The sequence below is a fragment of the Adelges cooleyi genome, unplaced genomic scaffold (genome assembly GCF_023614345.1).
Source record: "Adelges cooleyi isolate 19-005CV unplaced genomic scaffold, UGA_ACOO_1.1 ACOO_flye_CR_arks_rails_tigmint_CR_PRNA_71, whole genome shotgun sequence".
NCBI classification, from domain to species: Eukaryota; Metazoa; Arthropoda; class Insecta; order Hemiptera; family Adelgidae; genus Adelges; species Adelges cooleyi.
Window position 1 is genome coordinate 30,510 of NW_026096416.1, and position 16,207 is coordinate 46,716.

At 27.3% G+C, this 16,207-nt stretch overlaps 1 protein-coding gene and 1 long non-coding RNA gene across 2 annotated transcripts; one reads left to right on the plus strand and one right to left on the minus strand.

Annotated features, from left to right (window-relative positions):
- Nucleotides 1-376: 376 nt before the first annotated feature.
- Nucleotides 377-1,655, minus strand: LOC126845198 (uncharacterized). Its single transcript, XR_007686732.1, has 4 exons — nucleotides 1,458-1,655; nucleotides 1,094-1,198; nucleotides 897-988; nucleotides 377-409 (listed from the first exon to the last, which is right to left on the minus strand). It is a non-coding gene; the product is annotated as an uncharacterized LOC126845198 (long non-coding RNA).
- Nucleotides 1,656-2,393: 738 nt separating this feature from the next.
- Nucleotides 2,394-9,583, plus strand: LOC126845197 (zinc finger protein 160-like). The gene is made up of 5 exons (XM_050583800.1): nucleotides 2,394-2,549; nucleotides 3,696-3,912; nucleotides 6,542-6,730; nucleotides 7,507-7,782; nucleotides 8,718-9,583. The coding sequence occupies exons 2-5, from the start codon at nucleotides 3,734-3,736 to the stop codon at nucleotides 9,358-9,360; spliced, it is 1,287 nt and encodes a 428-aa protein (XP_050439757.1). The 5' UTR covers nucleotides 2,394-2,549; nucleotides 3,696-3,733; the 3' UTR covers nucleotides 9,361-9,583.
- Nucleotides 9,584-16,207: the final 6,624 nt, after the last annotated feature.

The following is a 16,207-nucleotide window of genomic DNA, read 5'->3' on the forward strand; positions in this document are numbered from 1 at the left end:
AGTTGAAAATTAAAAATATTTAGCCAAATGAGATATCAGTGTAGTGGTCATAAATACAGTACAGTTTATATGGACGTTGAAGACAGGATAATAAGTTATTCAATAAGTAAACAACTGAATTACAGTTGATTAATAATAAATTATAATGAGACTTTTTTAAATAAAATTAAACAAAATATAAAGAGATTGGAGATGATACTACGATGTCTAACAGCAGGTAAACAGAAATACTGGGTGGTTTTAATAATGTTAGTCTGATACAGAATATTCTTCCAGGGGTTTTGCACAAAATCCAATTAACTTCAACAACAAATATTCAAATATAGTGTCAAAAATCCGTCTATGGATTACAGTGTCCATGGAGAAATATATAATATGTCCATTACATCTTCCTCTGGTCACATTCTAGCTGAAAAAACAACAAATGGTTAAATAATATTAATAATAATTATAATATAAAACCAATTTTAAATGAATTACTAATGTTAAGGTTTGTTAATTGTGAAGTTAAAATTAAATATAACGAAAATTGATAATGACATTTTTTTATACCATTTAACTTCCAACTTTTCATACCATTCAATTTAAATTATCTATCAATAACACTTGGAAGAGTGATTTCATGAATAGACTATATTTGTGACCGGTATATATCATGTGGACCTAGTTTGTTATCTCATACCAATGAAGCGTAAGATCTACAAGTAAATGCAATTTTTCTTGTACAAAAACTAACAATGTTAGAAAATAGTAAATTAAATGATTAAAAAGAAAGATAATTTACATTTGATTTCTTTTTTTTTAAATACCCTATATTAGGGTGTTTTAGATTGATATTAAACTAATTTTGTATCAATATTTGTATTAATACTACAAATCTAGAATGTTTTCCATACCTAATCTATTTAGACAAATGATAAAACAATTATTTCTTCCAGTTGGTGTCGATGGAGAACTGTTCAACCAGAATCTTTGACTCATCTTAAAACTGAAAGATATATTTTTAATAAATAAGTTAAAAGTTGAAATGTTAATTATTAAAATAATAGAGATTAAATCAATTAAAACAATTTTACAAAAAATAACTCCATACCTGTTACCACACTTAATCAGACTAGAGATAGTTTCAGGAATCGAACCGCTCTGATGAATAAGCATACCGATAAGCTTTTTATGACTTCAGACAACTACCATCATACTGTAAAACATAATTTACTTGTATTAATAGTTTTATTTAAATAGGATGTAATAATATTGTCACACAAATTAGTACAATATAGTGTATGTCTGAACTTTGTCGCTAGGTACTATAATTGATAAATATATTATGTTATTCATATTAAATATTGCAAGTTTATATTATGTGAAAATAAGAGTTTTGAATTATGAATTAAAAAAGAATTCTAATAAAAATATTCATTTAATATTAATAAGAAACGAAAGTAAATTTTATTTACCAATAATTATCGTTGTCGTCATATGAACTAGTTGGTTTTTTGTCATTATAAATGTATCGTAAAAATGTGTACTATTTAAGAAAATATAATATATTTTAACACGGTTATTTTTTTTATCATTTGAATTATTGCCGTTTAGTTCTAGAGATAACAGTTAACTCTGACAAACGTTAGTTATATTTTAGTTACTTTTATTCTGATAGAATTGGCAGACTGATAGAATGTGATTTTATATTTTGGTGTTTCTGGGTTGGTCACGCTGATAAAATAAAAATTGTGTTATCTTTTGGAAGAACTCTTATCTCTTATCATTTTTTGGAAGAACTGCCCTGAACCCGTTGATAGCACTTCATAAGTCTTTACATTTAAAACGAATGTATGCTAATAAATTTTAAATTGCTTAATAAATCCATATTAAAACCCGTAAACTGTAGATTATCTATTAATTTATTAAAACAAATAAAAGCAAAACTGAATCATAATATTTCTCGGTACTTACTATTTAACAACTACAATGGTAGTTGACTAAAAAGCTACTTGCAATGCTCTGCTTCTTAGACATAAAAAAAAGGTAGTAAATCACACACATAATGTTGTTCGTATATTGTAGAAACTCAACAACACAAATTTTTAAAAAAATCCGAGTCACTTTGGGCGATAGTCGATACACAACAATGTTACAGAATAACGAATAACGCTGTGTCATGTGTGCATTCAGCATTGTGCATTGTTTGACAACAGCGGAGGATGCCAAGGCCACCTGGTGGTAGAAATTAGAACTAATTATAGCATTTGTATTTATTTACCTTCACTCCGTTTTACCTCCAGCTTGCTGTCGGCCGTTATTATTTGTCGCACACGCATAAACATCATTATCATTTATCAAGTAGATTGTTGTCTGTAATTTGTTTATGTCTGATCTAAAGCCATAGTTACTGTTATTTCGAAGAGTTATGTTGTTGTGTGTTGTGTATTGTTGACAAGTACTCGCATATTATTAAAAAAAAACATAAATTAAGTGTGTAATTTTATAATTGTGTTATCCGACCATAGATCATAGCCTTAGAACCGCCTTATTGTAGCTGAATAATAGTAAGTACCGACAGACATTTTCATTGTGCTTAAATGCGTTTTGCCGGGCAACCTTTTTTTTTGCGATTTTTTTATAACCGTCTTGTATTATTTTTTATGCTGACTACGATTCTGTAGTAAACAATTGGCGGAATCTTGTAGATCAGGCTAGGTTAGGGCTCATTAGGTCGCTAATGCTTCTTAAGCGGTAGGTAAGGTTAGTTTAGTTATTAAGGCAAGTTTTTTTTCCTTCAGGGGCGTGAGCCCCCCATCCAGCAAAGAGTGCCGAACGGGCTCGAATCGGCTCCTGAAGCTAGCAGGCGTAGAGTTGTTTTATTAGTAAAGATTTACTAACTTAAAGGTTAAATACTTAAGAAAATTGTATTGTTGTTCAATACAATATTGATATTATATAATCTATACAAATAAATAATTAACTAATAATTCTATAGCAGCGCACCAGATGCCACCTCTTTCTGTTGTAAATTGACTTGATGACCTCGTATAACGCATTGAAAAGGTTTTCTATTTATTTGTTAACAAGAAGAGTTATTATTTTTTTCCTATATAATGTGCGTTTTGTAAAATAGTTAAACTTTGATTCTTTTACACAATTTATCATAACTACTATATTATTTATTCATAGATTACTATAGCAACTTGTTTTCTTCATGAAAGTTCAAACTCTGTGTCAAGAATGATATACTGGGTTTTTTTTCAATATCTATTTTTTGCCATGTTATTTAGTTAATTCACAATTTTTATTTTACAAGGAAAAAACTAATTTTTTCCTATATTTCAATCAAATGTACCTAAACTACTGAATTAATGTACAACATTGAGAATTAAAAAAACGTTTGTTGTTATTTCATTACCTTAGATTTAGAAGCTTGTGCGCCTAAATTGGGCCGTTCCAACTCAATATATTTACTAAAACCCTTCCAAAAATACATATTGAATTTAAAAACTAAAGTTAAAAGATCATATCCATATATTCAATTAATAAAAAAATGTTGCTCGTAAAACCTCTAGTGTCTTTTTTTTACTAAGACGCCTGAACTCACTTATGATTCATTTAAATATGCTTAAACTCCAGCTTTAGTTATTTTGATAGATTAATTATAAATTTTTATCCTAATTTTTGCAAATATGCTTTGTGTTTTACAGTTTATAAAGTGAAAAACTAGCTAAGAATTTCAATTAAAATGGATGATTATAACTGCGATACCATGATCAAAATAGAGGAAGAAAATGAAGATATAAAATATCAATTTCCCGTAGTATTAGTGAAAGAAACAAAACCAAAAGACCTTGAAAAATCAAACAAGAGTTGTTCAACGACCAACAACATTCCTCAAAAGAATATTGACGGAGATGCTTATAAGTAATGTGATTTATAATTATAAAATTTAAAGTAAATTTTGTTCAAAAATGGTAGTAACATTGTTAAGGTATCAATAAGTATTCTATGGCAAATAACTAGGTGTATGTAATTTTGCATCATAACATTCAATGTCGGTGCAGTCCACCCAAACAATTTCAATGTTAATAATAAAATAATACCTACTATTAAAGTGTTTAGTGTTTACGTTTCCATACTATGTGCTTTAAGGAATAATATTTTACAATATACATAATATGGCAAAATTAGCATTATACGAAATAGAAAAAAAATCAATATAGGTTTTTTATTATTATTATTTTATTATACTTAAATTAATTTGTCACAGTAAGCAAAAGTGCAACAGATTTTACAATTGAAGGCAAACACTTGTAGTTTAATACTTTACTTAACCCCTCGTTGGTAAACATGTTAGCGCTGCGCTTACACAGATAACGTTTTGAACGCCAGTTGTATAAATGTTTGTTAATTGGCTTGATTTTATTATTACCTTCAAATAATAATAATAAAAAAAAAAGAAGCCGCTAACTATATTTCCTCGGGATTTATCAGTGAACAAAGTTGACTGTACCGATAAAGTGAGCGCCACAGTTTATCAACTGTATTTTACATATTATTGTGTATCCTGGAGTAACATGCAATCTCCTCAGAAAGTGACTGAGCTTAATTATTTTAAATTATTAATTTTACAATTTAGGTTTTTTTTACGTTTATTTAATTTATTTTTATTATTTTGTACTATACCATTTAAAAATAAAATAAAATTTCGGTTTTTTATTTTTATTAATTTTGTAATAATAGTAATTAAAAATAATATATTACCAATTGGTAGTGAGTAAAAAGATGCATATTTGTTTGTATGATTTAATGTTCTGAGTTTATCGAGTAATTAATAATAATGGAAAAAGTAACGTGTGAGCGCTTACAGTTTAGCAATCATGTTCTACAGTATAGATTTACCAATGACAAAACACGACACTTATTGAATATAATGTAAATATAATATAATGGCTGCATTCCTTATCCTAGACCCTGGAGGTGTTGCCAACTATATACAATCTGATCCCACATTTATATATATTGACTGACACCAAAGCATAATTTGAGGATACAAATATTGATAAGAGTGCATAGGAGTTTTTGATTTGCTCATTATTACAGTTGATCTAAAGTGCCTTAACTTGATTTTAATACCGATACAACAGTTGTCCGACAACTCACAACAATCAAAACACAATTGACATATGAGTAAAATGATTTTTTAATTAGAACATTTTAAGTATATTTTGTTAAAAAATTATATTAACATAACAGGGTATAACAGTAGGGCGGTATTCTATTGCAAATTATTTTTAATTTTCCTTAAATGGGTTAAAGCATATTTTCCGATACAAAACAGTTACATTGTTGACATAATACAAATACAAGAATATATTTTTTTACAAATATAATTTATGTTTACCAGAAAATAAATTATTTAAAGGGAAATAGAAACTTAAACTTGCTGTTAGTATTAGCACCCTTTGTATGGATTATTTTGGATGTTTACATATACATAAAATTAATTTTTAGATCATGTGAGTTTTGAATATATTTCATAGTAGTTAATGTAATCTAAGGACAGTCAAGGCTTAAAGTTTTAATTTAATACTTAGTTATTATATATATATATGAGTATGCTTATCATGGTGAATTCCTAGACCTTTGTAGTTTATCCTAAATAGGTAAAGAAGTGTTTTTTTATTACATGACATTTAATATTGGTTTATTTTAATATAGGTTTTATATTGATTCTTTAGTATCAAGTAATCACTTGTTTAATGAACACTTAGGTAAGAGACAGTGGGGGGTGGGGGCAACCATACAAATGTTTTCATTTTCATTTCTAAATCTGAAACACATCACAATGTACACGATTTACATTTTTTGTATCAACCAACGGCCAACCACCAAAAATAAAGAAAAAATGTTTCTTAATCTAACGTTTTATTTATCGATAACTCAACATTTTTTAACCACAAATATTAATATTATTAATATTAGAGCTAGGTACCAGATTAACTTCTGGTATAAGTTCGTTTTCTACAAAAAAGGGTATAATGTTATTTTGTAAAACTTTTAATCCGTTTTTGTAAATTAAAAAAAAAAAACATGTCAACTTTATAGTTTATTTTAAGGATATAAATATTGGTAAAGCCCTTAAGAGACGACAACTGAAGCTCCCATTGTTCCAAATGTTATTATTTTTTGGATTATAGACTTTAATCTATGGATACATTACATTATGATAACGATATAAGAGTTAGATCCTTGGGAAGGACTTTGCAATAAAGCATTCTTCGCACTCCTAGGATTTCTAATGCAAATTATGTTAATAATAAAATGCATGTTTTGTGACCATTTGACTTGCTTCATTTTTATAAGTGACCGTGTTTGATTTCTGCGATGAATTGACGGGACACCAATTTATAGACTTCTTTTAAATGTACTAATCAACCAACAACAACAACAAACTTGAACTATGTTCGGATTAACTCCCAATATCCCCAATGGAATTATTATAATTGCAACTTTTATAATTAAATTACATATAATTTGTTTTATTTTTTAGTGTTCCTGAAAAGAAAATTAAAGTTGAAATTATAGACGAAACTGATGATTATCACGGTTCTGTTAACAGAATAGATGAAGATATGAAAGAAAACTTTACCGAAGCTTTAGTGGTAAAAACTAGTCCAACTTGTTTTGAAGAATCATATAATAGTGGCGAGACTGTCCAGAATGACGGGATTTCATACAAGTAATGCGATTTTTAAAATACAAATATTTTATATTTGTATTATGATGTAATAACAGTGTAGCACTACGCACAGAAGAAGAATGGACAGGGCAATAAAAAAGCTGTGTGGGTCACAGGACCCCCAGCAGAAGCTATGCTTAGAATTTAGAGTATGCGAATCATACGGTTACTATGGTTACAAACCAATTGTTTATTTTGGGTTAGCAACTAAATAAACATATTCGTATTCGTATTTTAAGTATAAAATTCGTGTTTGAGGATACCCTTAGGGGTGGAATTTTCAAAATGTACTATGCCAGAAACTTTCGCGGGAGTATACTCAACAACTTCCCAAAGTTTCATGGTGATCTGATGAATGGTGTAGTAATGCGTAAAGGACAAACATACGCTACGGTTTTTTTTCGTTGACCCCCAGCGGTCAGGTGGGGCTATAAGAAACATAGCTTCAATAAGTTTTCGTTTTTATTGCCGTACAATATTGAACAAAAATAAAAAGAAGAGCCTATAACTTTGTTTCAAAAAACTTCACATATTGAATTTTGTTTGCATTTAAATATTTACTAAACCTGCTGAATTATCCAGAGACGTGTGTAAGACATCCTTATAATAAAAATTGATCCTAGTCTTGGAGTTGCTCATATCAGTTTTGTTGTAAATATTAATTTTGCAAAGCTCAAGTTTCATTGAAAGCAACTAGTACACAATTCTATGTTAACATTTATTGGTCGTAGTAATTATTTTCTATTTTAGTTTTGAGTTTGTTTGTTTGTTTTTAGTGTAGGAGAAATGTGCAACGAATCGATAGTCAAAGTAGAAGTTGATCTAGTGGATGGCAAATATTATGAGTCCTTGATAGAAATCGAAGAAAATGTAAATTTAGATGTGCAAACAACAAACAACGATTTGGACGAGGTACTGTCATTTGTCTGTCATATATGTAATAAGGCATTTGCGACCAAAATGAAAATGTCCGAGCATATTAGTCATTCACATAGTGCACACTTAACAACCCAGAAAAGCAATAGAAAACAAGACGTCGAAAAGAATTTCATGTAAGGCAAATTTTGATTTGATATATTAAATTCTCTATTGCTGTTTCGTTATTATGAAAACGCAATTGAACTTATTATTCATTACGTCTCGTATTATATAAGTATGTACTGTCTAATCCGCAGTCTATCATCTAGTATATATGAATTATAATTAAAGTGATAAATAAACGCTCCAATGCAAATCTATAACTGTAAAAATACAATTATCGATAAAAGCTTTGTACCTAATTTATTACAATAATGTGTTAATAAAATTGTATTGCCATAGTTACCCATTTATCGTAGGTAATTAATAATGTAATACAAACATTTTCAAATAACCGTTGACTGTTGATTTACTCACACATAGTAAGTTAGAAAAATTATGATATTATTTGGTTTTTCATCATTTATTGGTAGTTTACGTAAAAAAAATATTTCATACAATTTTAGAACTTATTAGACTTATAAGACTATTTAAAAAAAAGTTATTTCAAGTTGAAAAATGTGTACATTTGTTTGGGGGTTTTCTCGATTTTTAAGGCAAAAAAAAGATTGGTCTTTTCAAATTTTTGGTCTAATATAGTACCTTACGATCGTATCTTAGGTATGATTTTTGAGCTATAGAGACGCAACACATAGAAATCATGGGTTCAGCAGTTTAAAAAAAATGTTTGGATCTTGACAATGAAAAAAAAAATTTTAAAAACATTGTTGTAAAAACATTACCTTCTCAAATCCGCATTGAAGCATAAAACAAAACAAGTAAAACACATTTTTATATGCAATAATAATATGATGTCTAGTACTTGTTCAGTTAGACTGTCACGCTATGGTTGGAGGAATAATGGACTTTTTAAAGTAACAAAAATAGTTAAAATTATTGTAAATTTAAAGAAATATAATACATTTTTATAAAACCTTGTTGTTTAATGTTCGACAATTTTTTGTTATAGTATCAATCATACAGCTCATGAAGTAACTAACGGATACACCGGAAACATCAGACCACCCTACAAATGTGAAGTGTGTTCCGAGGATTTTCTTGATAAATCCACTTTCACGCTACACGAACGCGTGCACTCTGGTGAAAAGCATTACAAATGTCCGGTGTGCTTAAAATTGTTTACTCGAAAATACTTTTTTGAACGACACAATCGCGAGCACACTGGTGTAAAGCCTTATAAATGTTATGTGTGTTCAGAGTCATTTTCTCAAAAATACCTTTTTGAACGACACAATCGCGTGCACGCTGACGAAAAGCCTTATAAGTGTAATGTGTGCCTTAAGTCGTTTTCTAAAAAACCTTCGCTTACACTACACGAACGCGTGCACACAGGTGAAAAACCCTACAACTGTTCTGTGTGCTTAAGAACATTTGCTTATAAAGGCTACCTCACAGTACACTCACGAGTACACACCGGGGAAAAACCCTACAAATGCCACGTGTGCTCAAAATCTTTTTCTCAAAAACCCAACCTCACAATACACCAACGCGTGCACACTGGAGAGAAGCCCTACAGATGTGACGTGTGCCTGCGGTCATTTTCTGTAATATCCAACCTCAAAAGACACAAATGTCCACAAAAACAATCATGAAAAGCTCAGTCAATAATTTATACAAAACCTAATCAATTATTATTTAAATATAAAATCAGTTTGACTTACCCCACTTTAACCTGTAGACTTGTTTGTAGTGGTTGTTTGTCATGTTCTGTAGCAAACGTTAATCACACTATTGATCTATTATTGGTTATATTACATTGTGAGTAAACTGCATCAATTTCATTTGTTTAATTTTAATTAATATTCTCTAATGGCATGGTCTACAATTGACACGGTTACCATTTCATTTTACTCTTTTACTTTTTTATATATGATTATTTTTAATATTTATAAATTTTTGTATATATTTATTAAGTACACGTTGTACCCCATATGTAATTAGAAAGTCGACGTAGACGTTTTTCATTTAAAACTGTAACTAGTGTATATTTTTAAACTTATATAATATGTACAATATGGTCGATTTTAATCCCAAATTACACGAATGACGAGTTGTGCCGGTGTAGCACTCGCGTATGGTGGACAATCCCCACCAAATATATTTATATAAACTGCTGATACGTAACACCTCTTTCTTTTTTTTTAATATTTAAAATATAATCAAAAATAATATACTTAACCATAATTACATTTTTAATATTATATAGATAGACATTACAAATTATTACAAAATCAATATCAAATTACAATATTTTGTAAAAAAATTAAAATTATGTGTAGTAAACATGTTTTTATAATATGCAGAAATAATACAGTAACATACTTATTAATAATCACAAGGAGAAAATCGTCAACAAGTCATTTTGGCCTTGAAATTCTAAAGACCATGAGTATTTGTCGTACACCGTTATTAAAATGCAAGTTTAACATGGGTATTAATTTTCAGTGTATTTTTTTTACACAGCATAAGAGTTTTAAGTTAGGATGGTAGGGGAAGTGCGGTTTGGAAATGCGCGCAGATAAAAATAATCTTACATTCCTCCTTTCCTCCTGTCCTAAACTTTAAGCTCCATCACAAGTTGAGAGGGGGGTAAAAACAAAAAAAATTGTGAAAAATTGAGATCACATTGTATAACAACATTATGAAAAAAAAAAAATTTTAATTTCCTATTAAACCCTATGAGATATTGAGTGGTTCATGATAAAAGAATCACCCTGTTTATGCTGTGTAAAAAAAATACACTGAAAATTAATCATAAATAATTAGCCAAAAAAATATTAAATTAATATAAATTAAGTGTTTTTTAACTTTGCAAGTTTAATTTATGATTAAAGGACTGATGGTTTTGATGGATTAGTTGCATACATTTTTGTCAGTATGTAAAAATATATTATAATAGCTCTGTTAACTTTCACCATGTATATACTATATACATTTATGTACACTGAAAATAACATTTATTGTTATATTAAATGCATTAACTATAATCTTTTGGTAAATTAATTAACATTTAACTTAAATTAATTAATATTTAACTTACATTAATGTGTCTATTGTTTCTAAAATACCACACACAAAGAATAAAGTAACAAAAAAAATGTGCACCTTCAATACACTCGAACGAAACAACATAATACGTAGAACAAATACATTTTGCTCCATTAATAAATTATTAATAATGACAAGGAACAATTACATTTTATTTGTTCCGGAACAAATATCAAAGGAACGAGTTCCGAGTATTTGCTCCGGAACGAATTTCTCAAGGAACGAGTTCCGGGTATTTGTTCCGGAACGAATATCTCGAGGAACGAGTTCCGAATATTTGCTCCGGAACGAATATCTCAAGGAACGAGTTCCGGGTATTTGTTCCGGAACATAAAAGATAAATGAGTCAAATAGGAACGAATTCCGAACCCCTGATCTAAACTATGCATCAGTTACCACAATAATCGAGTGACCAGTACCCATAATATATTTTATTATTTGTACAAAATCGCATTATATTTATTATTTGTACATAACCTCATCGCTAACAAATTTCGACTTCGAAGTTCACACGTTTTCCATTGGTGAAATGAAAAATTGCAAACTTAATTAAAAAATGTTAGTAAATTTACATTATACTTTATAGTAAATATGATAGCATGATTATTGTAGTTATGTCATAACTCGTTATTTTATAATTTTTTAAATATATCAATTGATAATATTTGCTCTCGACTTTATTTTGACGTTACATTCTTGGACACACCATTTATTTAATAGGTAAGTGTATTATAGTTTAATAGATAATTTAATACAATACGAATTCAATTAGCTTTTTTATTTTAGGTTGAATGCTTTTTTCCGAAAATCTTTTATCATTTAAAAATCAATGTTATCATGTCAGAAATATCTATGGCGTTGAGAATAGGCTATACCAATTACTATGGAAATGTCTTTTCAATTGGACCCAAGACTGAAGACCTTACAATTTTATATCAAGGTGTAAATTATAAATATAAAGCATTAATTTAATAGGTAAGTTTATTAGAGTTTAATGGGTAATTTAATACAGTACGATTTCAATTAGCTTTTTTAATTTAGGTTGAATGCTTTTTTACTGAAAATATTTCATCTTTTAAAAACCAATGTTATCATGTAAAATTGGTTTTGAGTATGACATATCAATTGCTATGGAAATGTCTTTCCAATCGGACCCAAGACCTTACAATTATATATCAAGGTGTAAATTATAAGTATAAAACATTTATTTCTATTGTGACATTTTTTCATGTGAATGTATAATATCAACACTAAGCAATTTGAATGAAAAGTGTGTTGTGTTAACTTAAAATAATTATTAATGCATGTATTTGTGTATGTGGGTTGATAAAACTCATATACCCGTTTCATTTATTTTTAAAAATATCAGTAATTAATGTATGATTTTCATACTACTACATACAAGGAATCACTTCTTGATTATACCAATATTTATAATAATATGTAAGTATATTATTTTTATTTGATTAAACTTATCTAAGGTAGTTCAAATGTCTGCTTTTAGTTTAGTTATTTCTTACAATGATATAACCCATATATTGTGTGTCTGACATACATTACGGATATTTTATCATAAAGTTTTAGCTATAACTGACACAGGTATTTGGCTATCAAAGTTAAATTTTATATCAAATTTATTAATGTACAATAATTCTCTCTTTAAAAAAGTAGTAATTCTATTAATTTGTATTTAATGAATTCAGTAAATCAAGTAAATTATTTTTTTGAACTTGCCTAAGATAATTCTTATAGTTAATTTTATTTATTGAATTTTGATTTTGTTAGATTTGTTTAATTACCAACGATTGTTAAAAGAAAAAAATTTAAATCAGTATTATAGGAGTTGAACAATTTCAAATGTATAGATATTGTTTTTGTTTAATATTTTTGATTGAATATTTTCAAAATAGTAACATTTGTAATTTTTAAATTTATTTTTGTATTAATAATTAGTTTATGAATATTTTATTAGTTAAATACTTATATTATCAGACAAAAGATTATTATTGTTCTTTAAATGTTATACTATACTATATATTTGTCGTTGAAATTTATCAACACAATTGTTTGACTATGTGTTATCAATGTTCAAATTTTGTAAAGTACACAGTAAAAATTAATAAAAATTGTTTTTTAACTCTTTAAAGTAGGAAAATTGTCGCATACGCATTACAGCAAATATTCTTTTAACCATTATTTGCATCATTAAAGGTAAACAAATTTTATTTTTAACAACTATGCATTATAAGTTAGTATAATTGATTTTATAATTATTTGTATTTATACATAAATATAGTATACATGTATGTATGTGTATAAAATCAGACAAACTTGTCGAGTACAAATTCCATAAAATTTAAATCCTTAAAAATGTGTTTTATTACAGAATAATTGTTAAATTTAGATACTACAATTTAGCTAAGACTATTTTTGATTTAATATTGTCACTTTTACATAATCTTAGTAAAACGTACCCGTTATAATAGTTTAATAATGTCAATACTATAATTTGTATAGTACACAAGAAAATATCAAATAATGGTTTTCTTTTTAAACAACTAAAATCTATTAAGCTTTTAATTTTCTAGATATTAAATAGTGAAGAAAATAATAAAAATAAGAAAATACTGATTATACATAAAATCAAAAAAGCGGCTTCAACTGTAAAAGAATTAACTGTTCAATTTAAAATTTTTAAAACAGACATATTTTATTATAAAGACTTTAGAATCACTATTACTATAACATTATACATCTTATAAGTTATAATAATAGTTAGTAAGTACTAATAAAAGGATTAGAATTATATAAACTATTTAATTTGATTTGTAATTAATAAAATAAAAAAGACAAGTTCTGATCATTTAATGTTTGCGTGACACAAACCTTAACTTTATTTCTGAAAACAAATCACAGGTGAGTTTGAGTATCATTGTATGATTTAGTGTAATTGAGTCACAAACTTTTGGTCCATATTTTTATTAATGGGATCTAGATAAGAAAGTAACTTACTTTAAAAAAAATAAAATGTCAGTGTTGTTGAAGAATTTACCGTTACGGAAACAAGAAATCTTAACACTGTTTAAAAATATCTAGTCTTAGACTACTTAATCATTTAAACACAGTCCACTTGATTGCATTATTTTATTAATAAAGTTGTTTATAAAAAAAAAAAAGTTAGTTATAAATGTAAAATAGGCAACATTTTAAATATTTACTGTAGAATTAAAATAGTAAGCAATTTAAATCTAAAATTCCTTATTTAGTGTAAATTGTTTGAAACAATTATTTGAGCACAAAACATATTTTGAATAAATTCAATATAACTAAACAAATAATAGTAACACTTCCCGACGATTGTCCATTTAATGTATGCACTTATGAGATTGTAAGCCAAATTTTAAAGCTATTGTTTACTACCTATAAAAACTATAGACATTATAATTTTCATAATAGCCTAATATTAATCTGTTGTACTGTGCCGTCTGTGCTGTTACTTGTTGAATGTAGAATATAGATAGTAGAAAAATATGATAACTAGTTTAATGATAACACAGATATACATAATATTATATATATCTATGAATGATAATAATATTATGTATTATCATCATAGTAGCAGTTATCAACCTACTTGTACCACGGTTTTTAATTGTTGTGGTTGAATAGCCATTCGTTAGCCGCTGTCAATATAGGTCTGTCAACCTACCTATCATGACGGTGTGTTAGAAAAGTCGGTAATCTGTAAATATGAATCGCTGGTCAACTAAAATATCACAAAACATTTTATTGTGTTTGGTTATCTGTGTACTCACCTATCGGACAATGCGATCATAAATAAGTATTTTATTGGCTCCCGGTCTTTGGAAAACCAAAGAAATATAACAATATTTAAGAGAAAATGTAATATCTTTACAAAGTCATAGCTCACGACTAGATGGATGAAAATTAATAATTCAAACGAAAACATATTTTAAAATTTTTTTACTACAAATTTATTGAATTAAAAATATATGTTGCCATTTGAAAACGCGAACTTAGAACCTTTTTATCGTATAAGGGATGGAGATATAAATTTTCAAAGTATTGAAAAATATAGTAAAACTTATACCTAAAAGAATAGAAAAAAAATAATTTTCAAAATATTTATATTTTCCGAGAAAATGAGTGTCTTACGTTAGTTGGATCACCCTGTATATATATATATATGTATAATTTATTTTTTTATACTTTTAAGATAATAATGAATCTTTTATGCGTTTGCAAATTTTGTAAATAGTTAACCTTTTTATAGGAGGCTACGGGCAGAAATTACTCATTACAAGTCGGTACCTAATGTTTTTTCCATAAAATATACTTTACAGTTTATAAATACATTTTACCGTTTTAACAATTTTTTTTTTGTTATTTTTATTACAGACAACCTGTTAGGCTTTGTCGAAATACCAAGTAAAATATTTATAAATATTAATGAATTATATTAAAATGAGAAAATATCGCCTTCATTCATATATTTTTTTTCATCCGAGGAAAACCAATGTATTTAATACATTTTAACATCTACAGATTAGCATTGCATTATTATTTTATTAGCATAATCAGGAACATACCATATATTTTTTAGGTTTCTTTAGAAAGTCGAAAAATTCTTCAAGAACAACCTATACAATTCGATAAAATAAACATAAGTCTTAATCGATCCGATATGACTCAAGATTCCCATTTGGATAACCCTTGGGAAAGTCATACAGAATTCAAAATTTAAGTTTAACGCTTCGTGGCGAATTATTATAAGTTTTCAAAAAAATTATAAAATTTATTAAAATTGGTAGCTATAAATGACAATCAGTTCAAACAGTAAATAACAACATGTTATATTTTTAACAACTTTTATTAATATGATTTAGTCGCACATTATTTAATAGCTATACACACATGTGAAATTATCATTTAATTTTACAGTTTAAATTTAATAAAGAACCAAAAGCTTAACAGAAAAAATTATAAAACATCGTTGTTTTGTAACAATATGCAAATTAATTATTGACACTTATTTTCCAAAAAGAATCAAACAAACTGCTACACACATTTGCAGTACAGGTTTAATTATTTTTTTTAAATGACATTTTTAATTGTTACATGATAAAATGTTTAGGTAGAAATCCTGTACTATGTGTTTTAATTGAGAAGCCTTATAAAATGAAGGCGGTGATAAAAAAACATCCCTCCGAAGTAGGAGAATGGTTAAAACAATTATTTTTAATTTAATTCAGTACCCTACAATTTGACCTATTTTGATGTTTTGTAATACAAATGTTAGGAGATATTATTTTCGATCGATTGCTTTGGTTACTAGTCCACTGTATAATTCTACAGTTTGGATTTTATAAC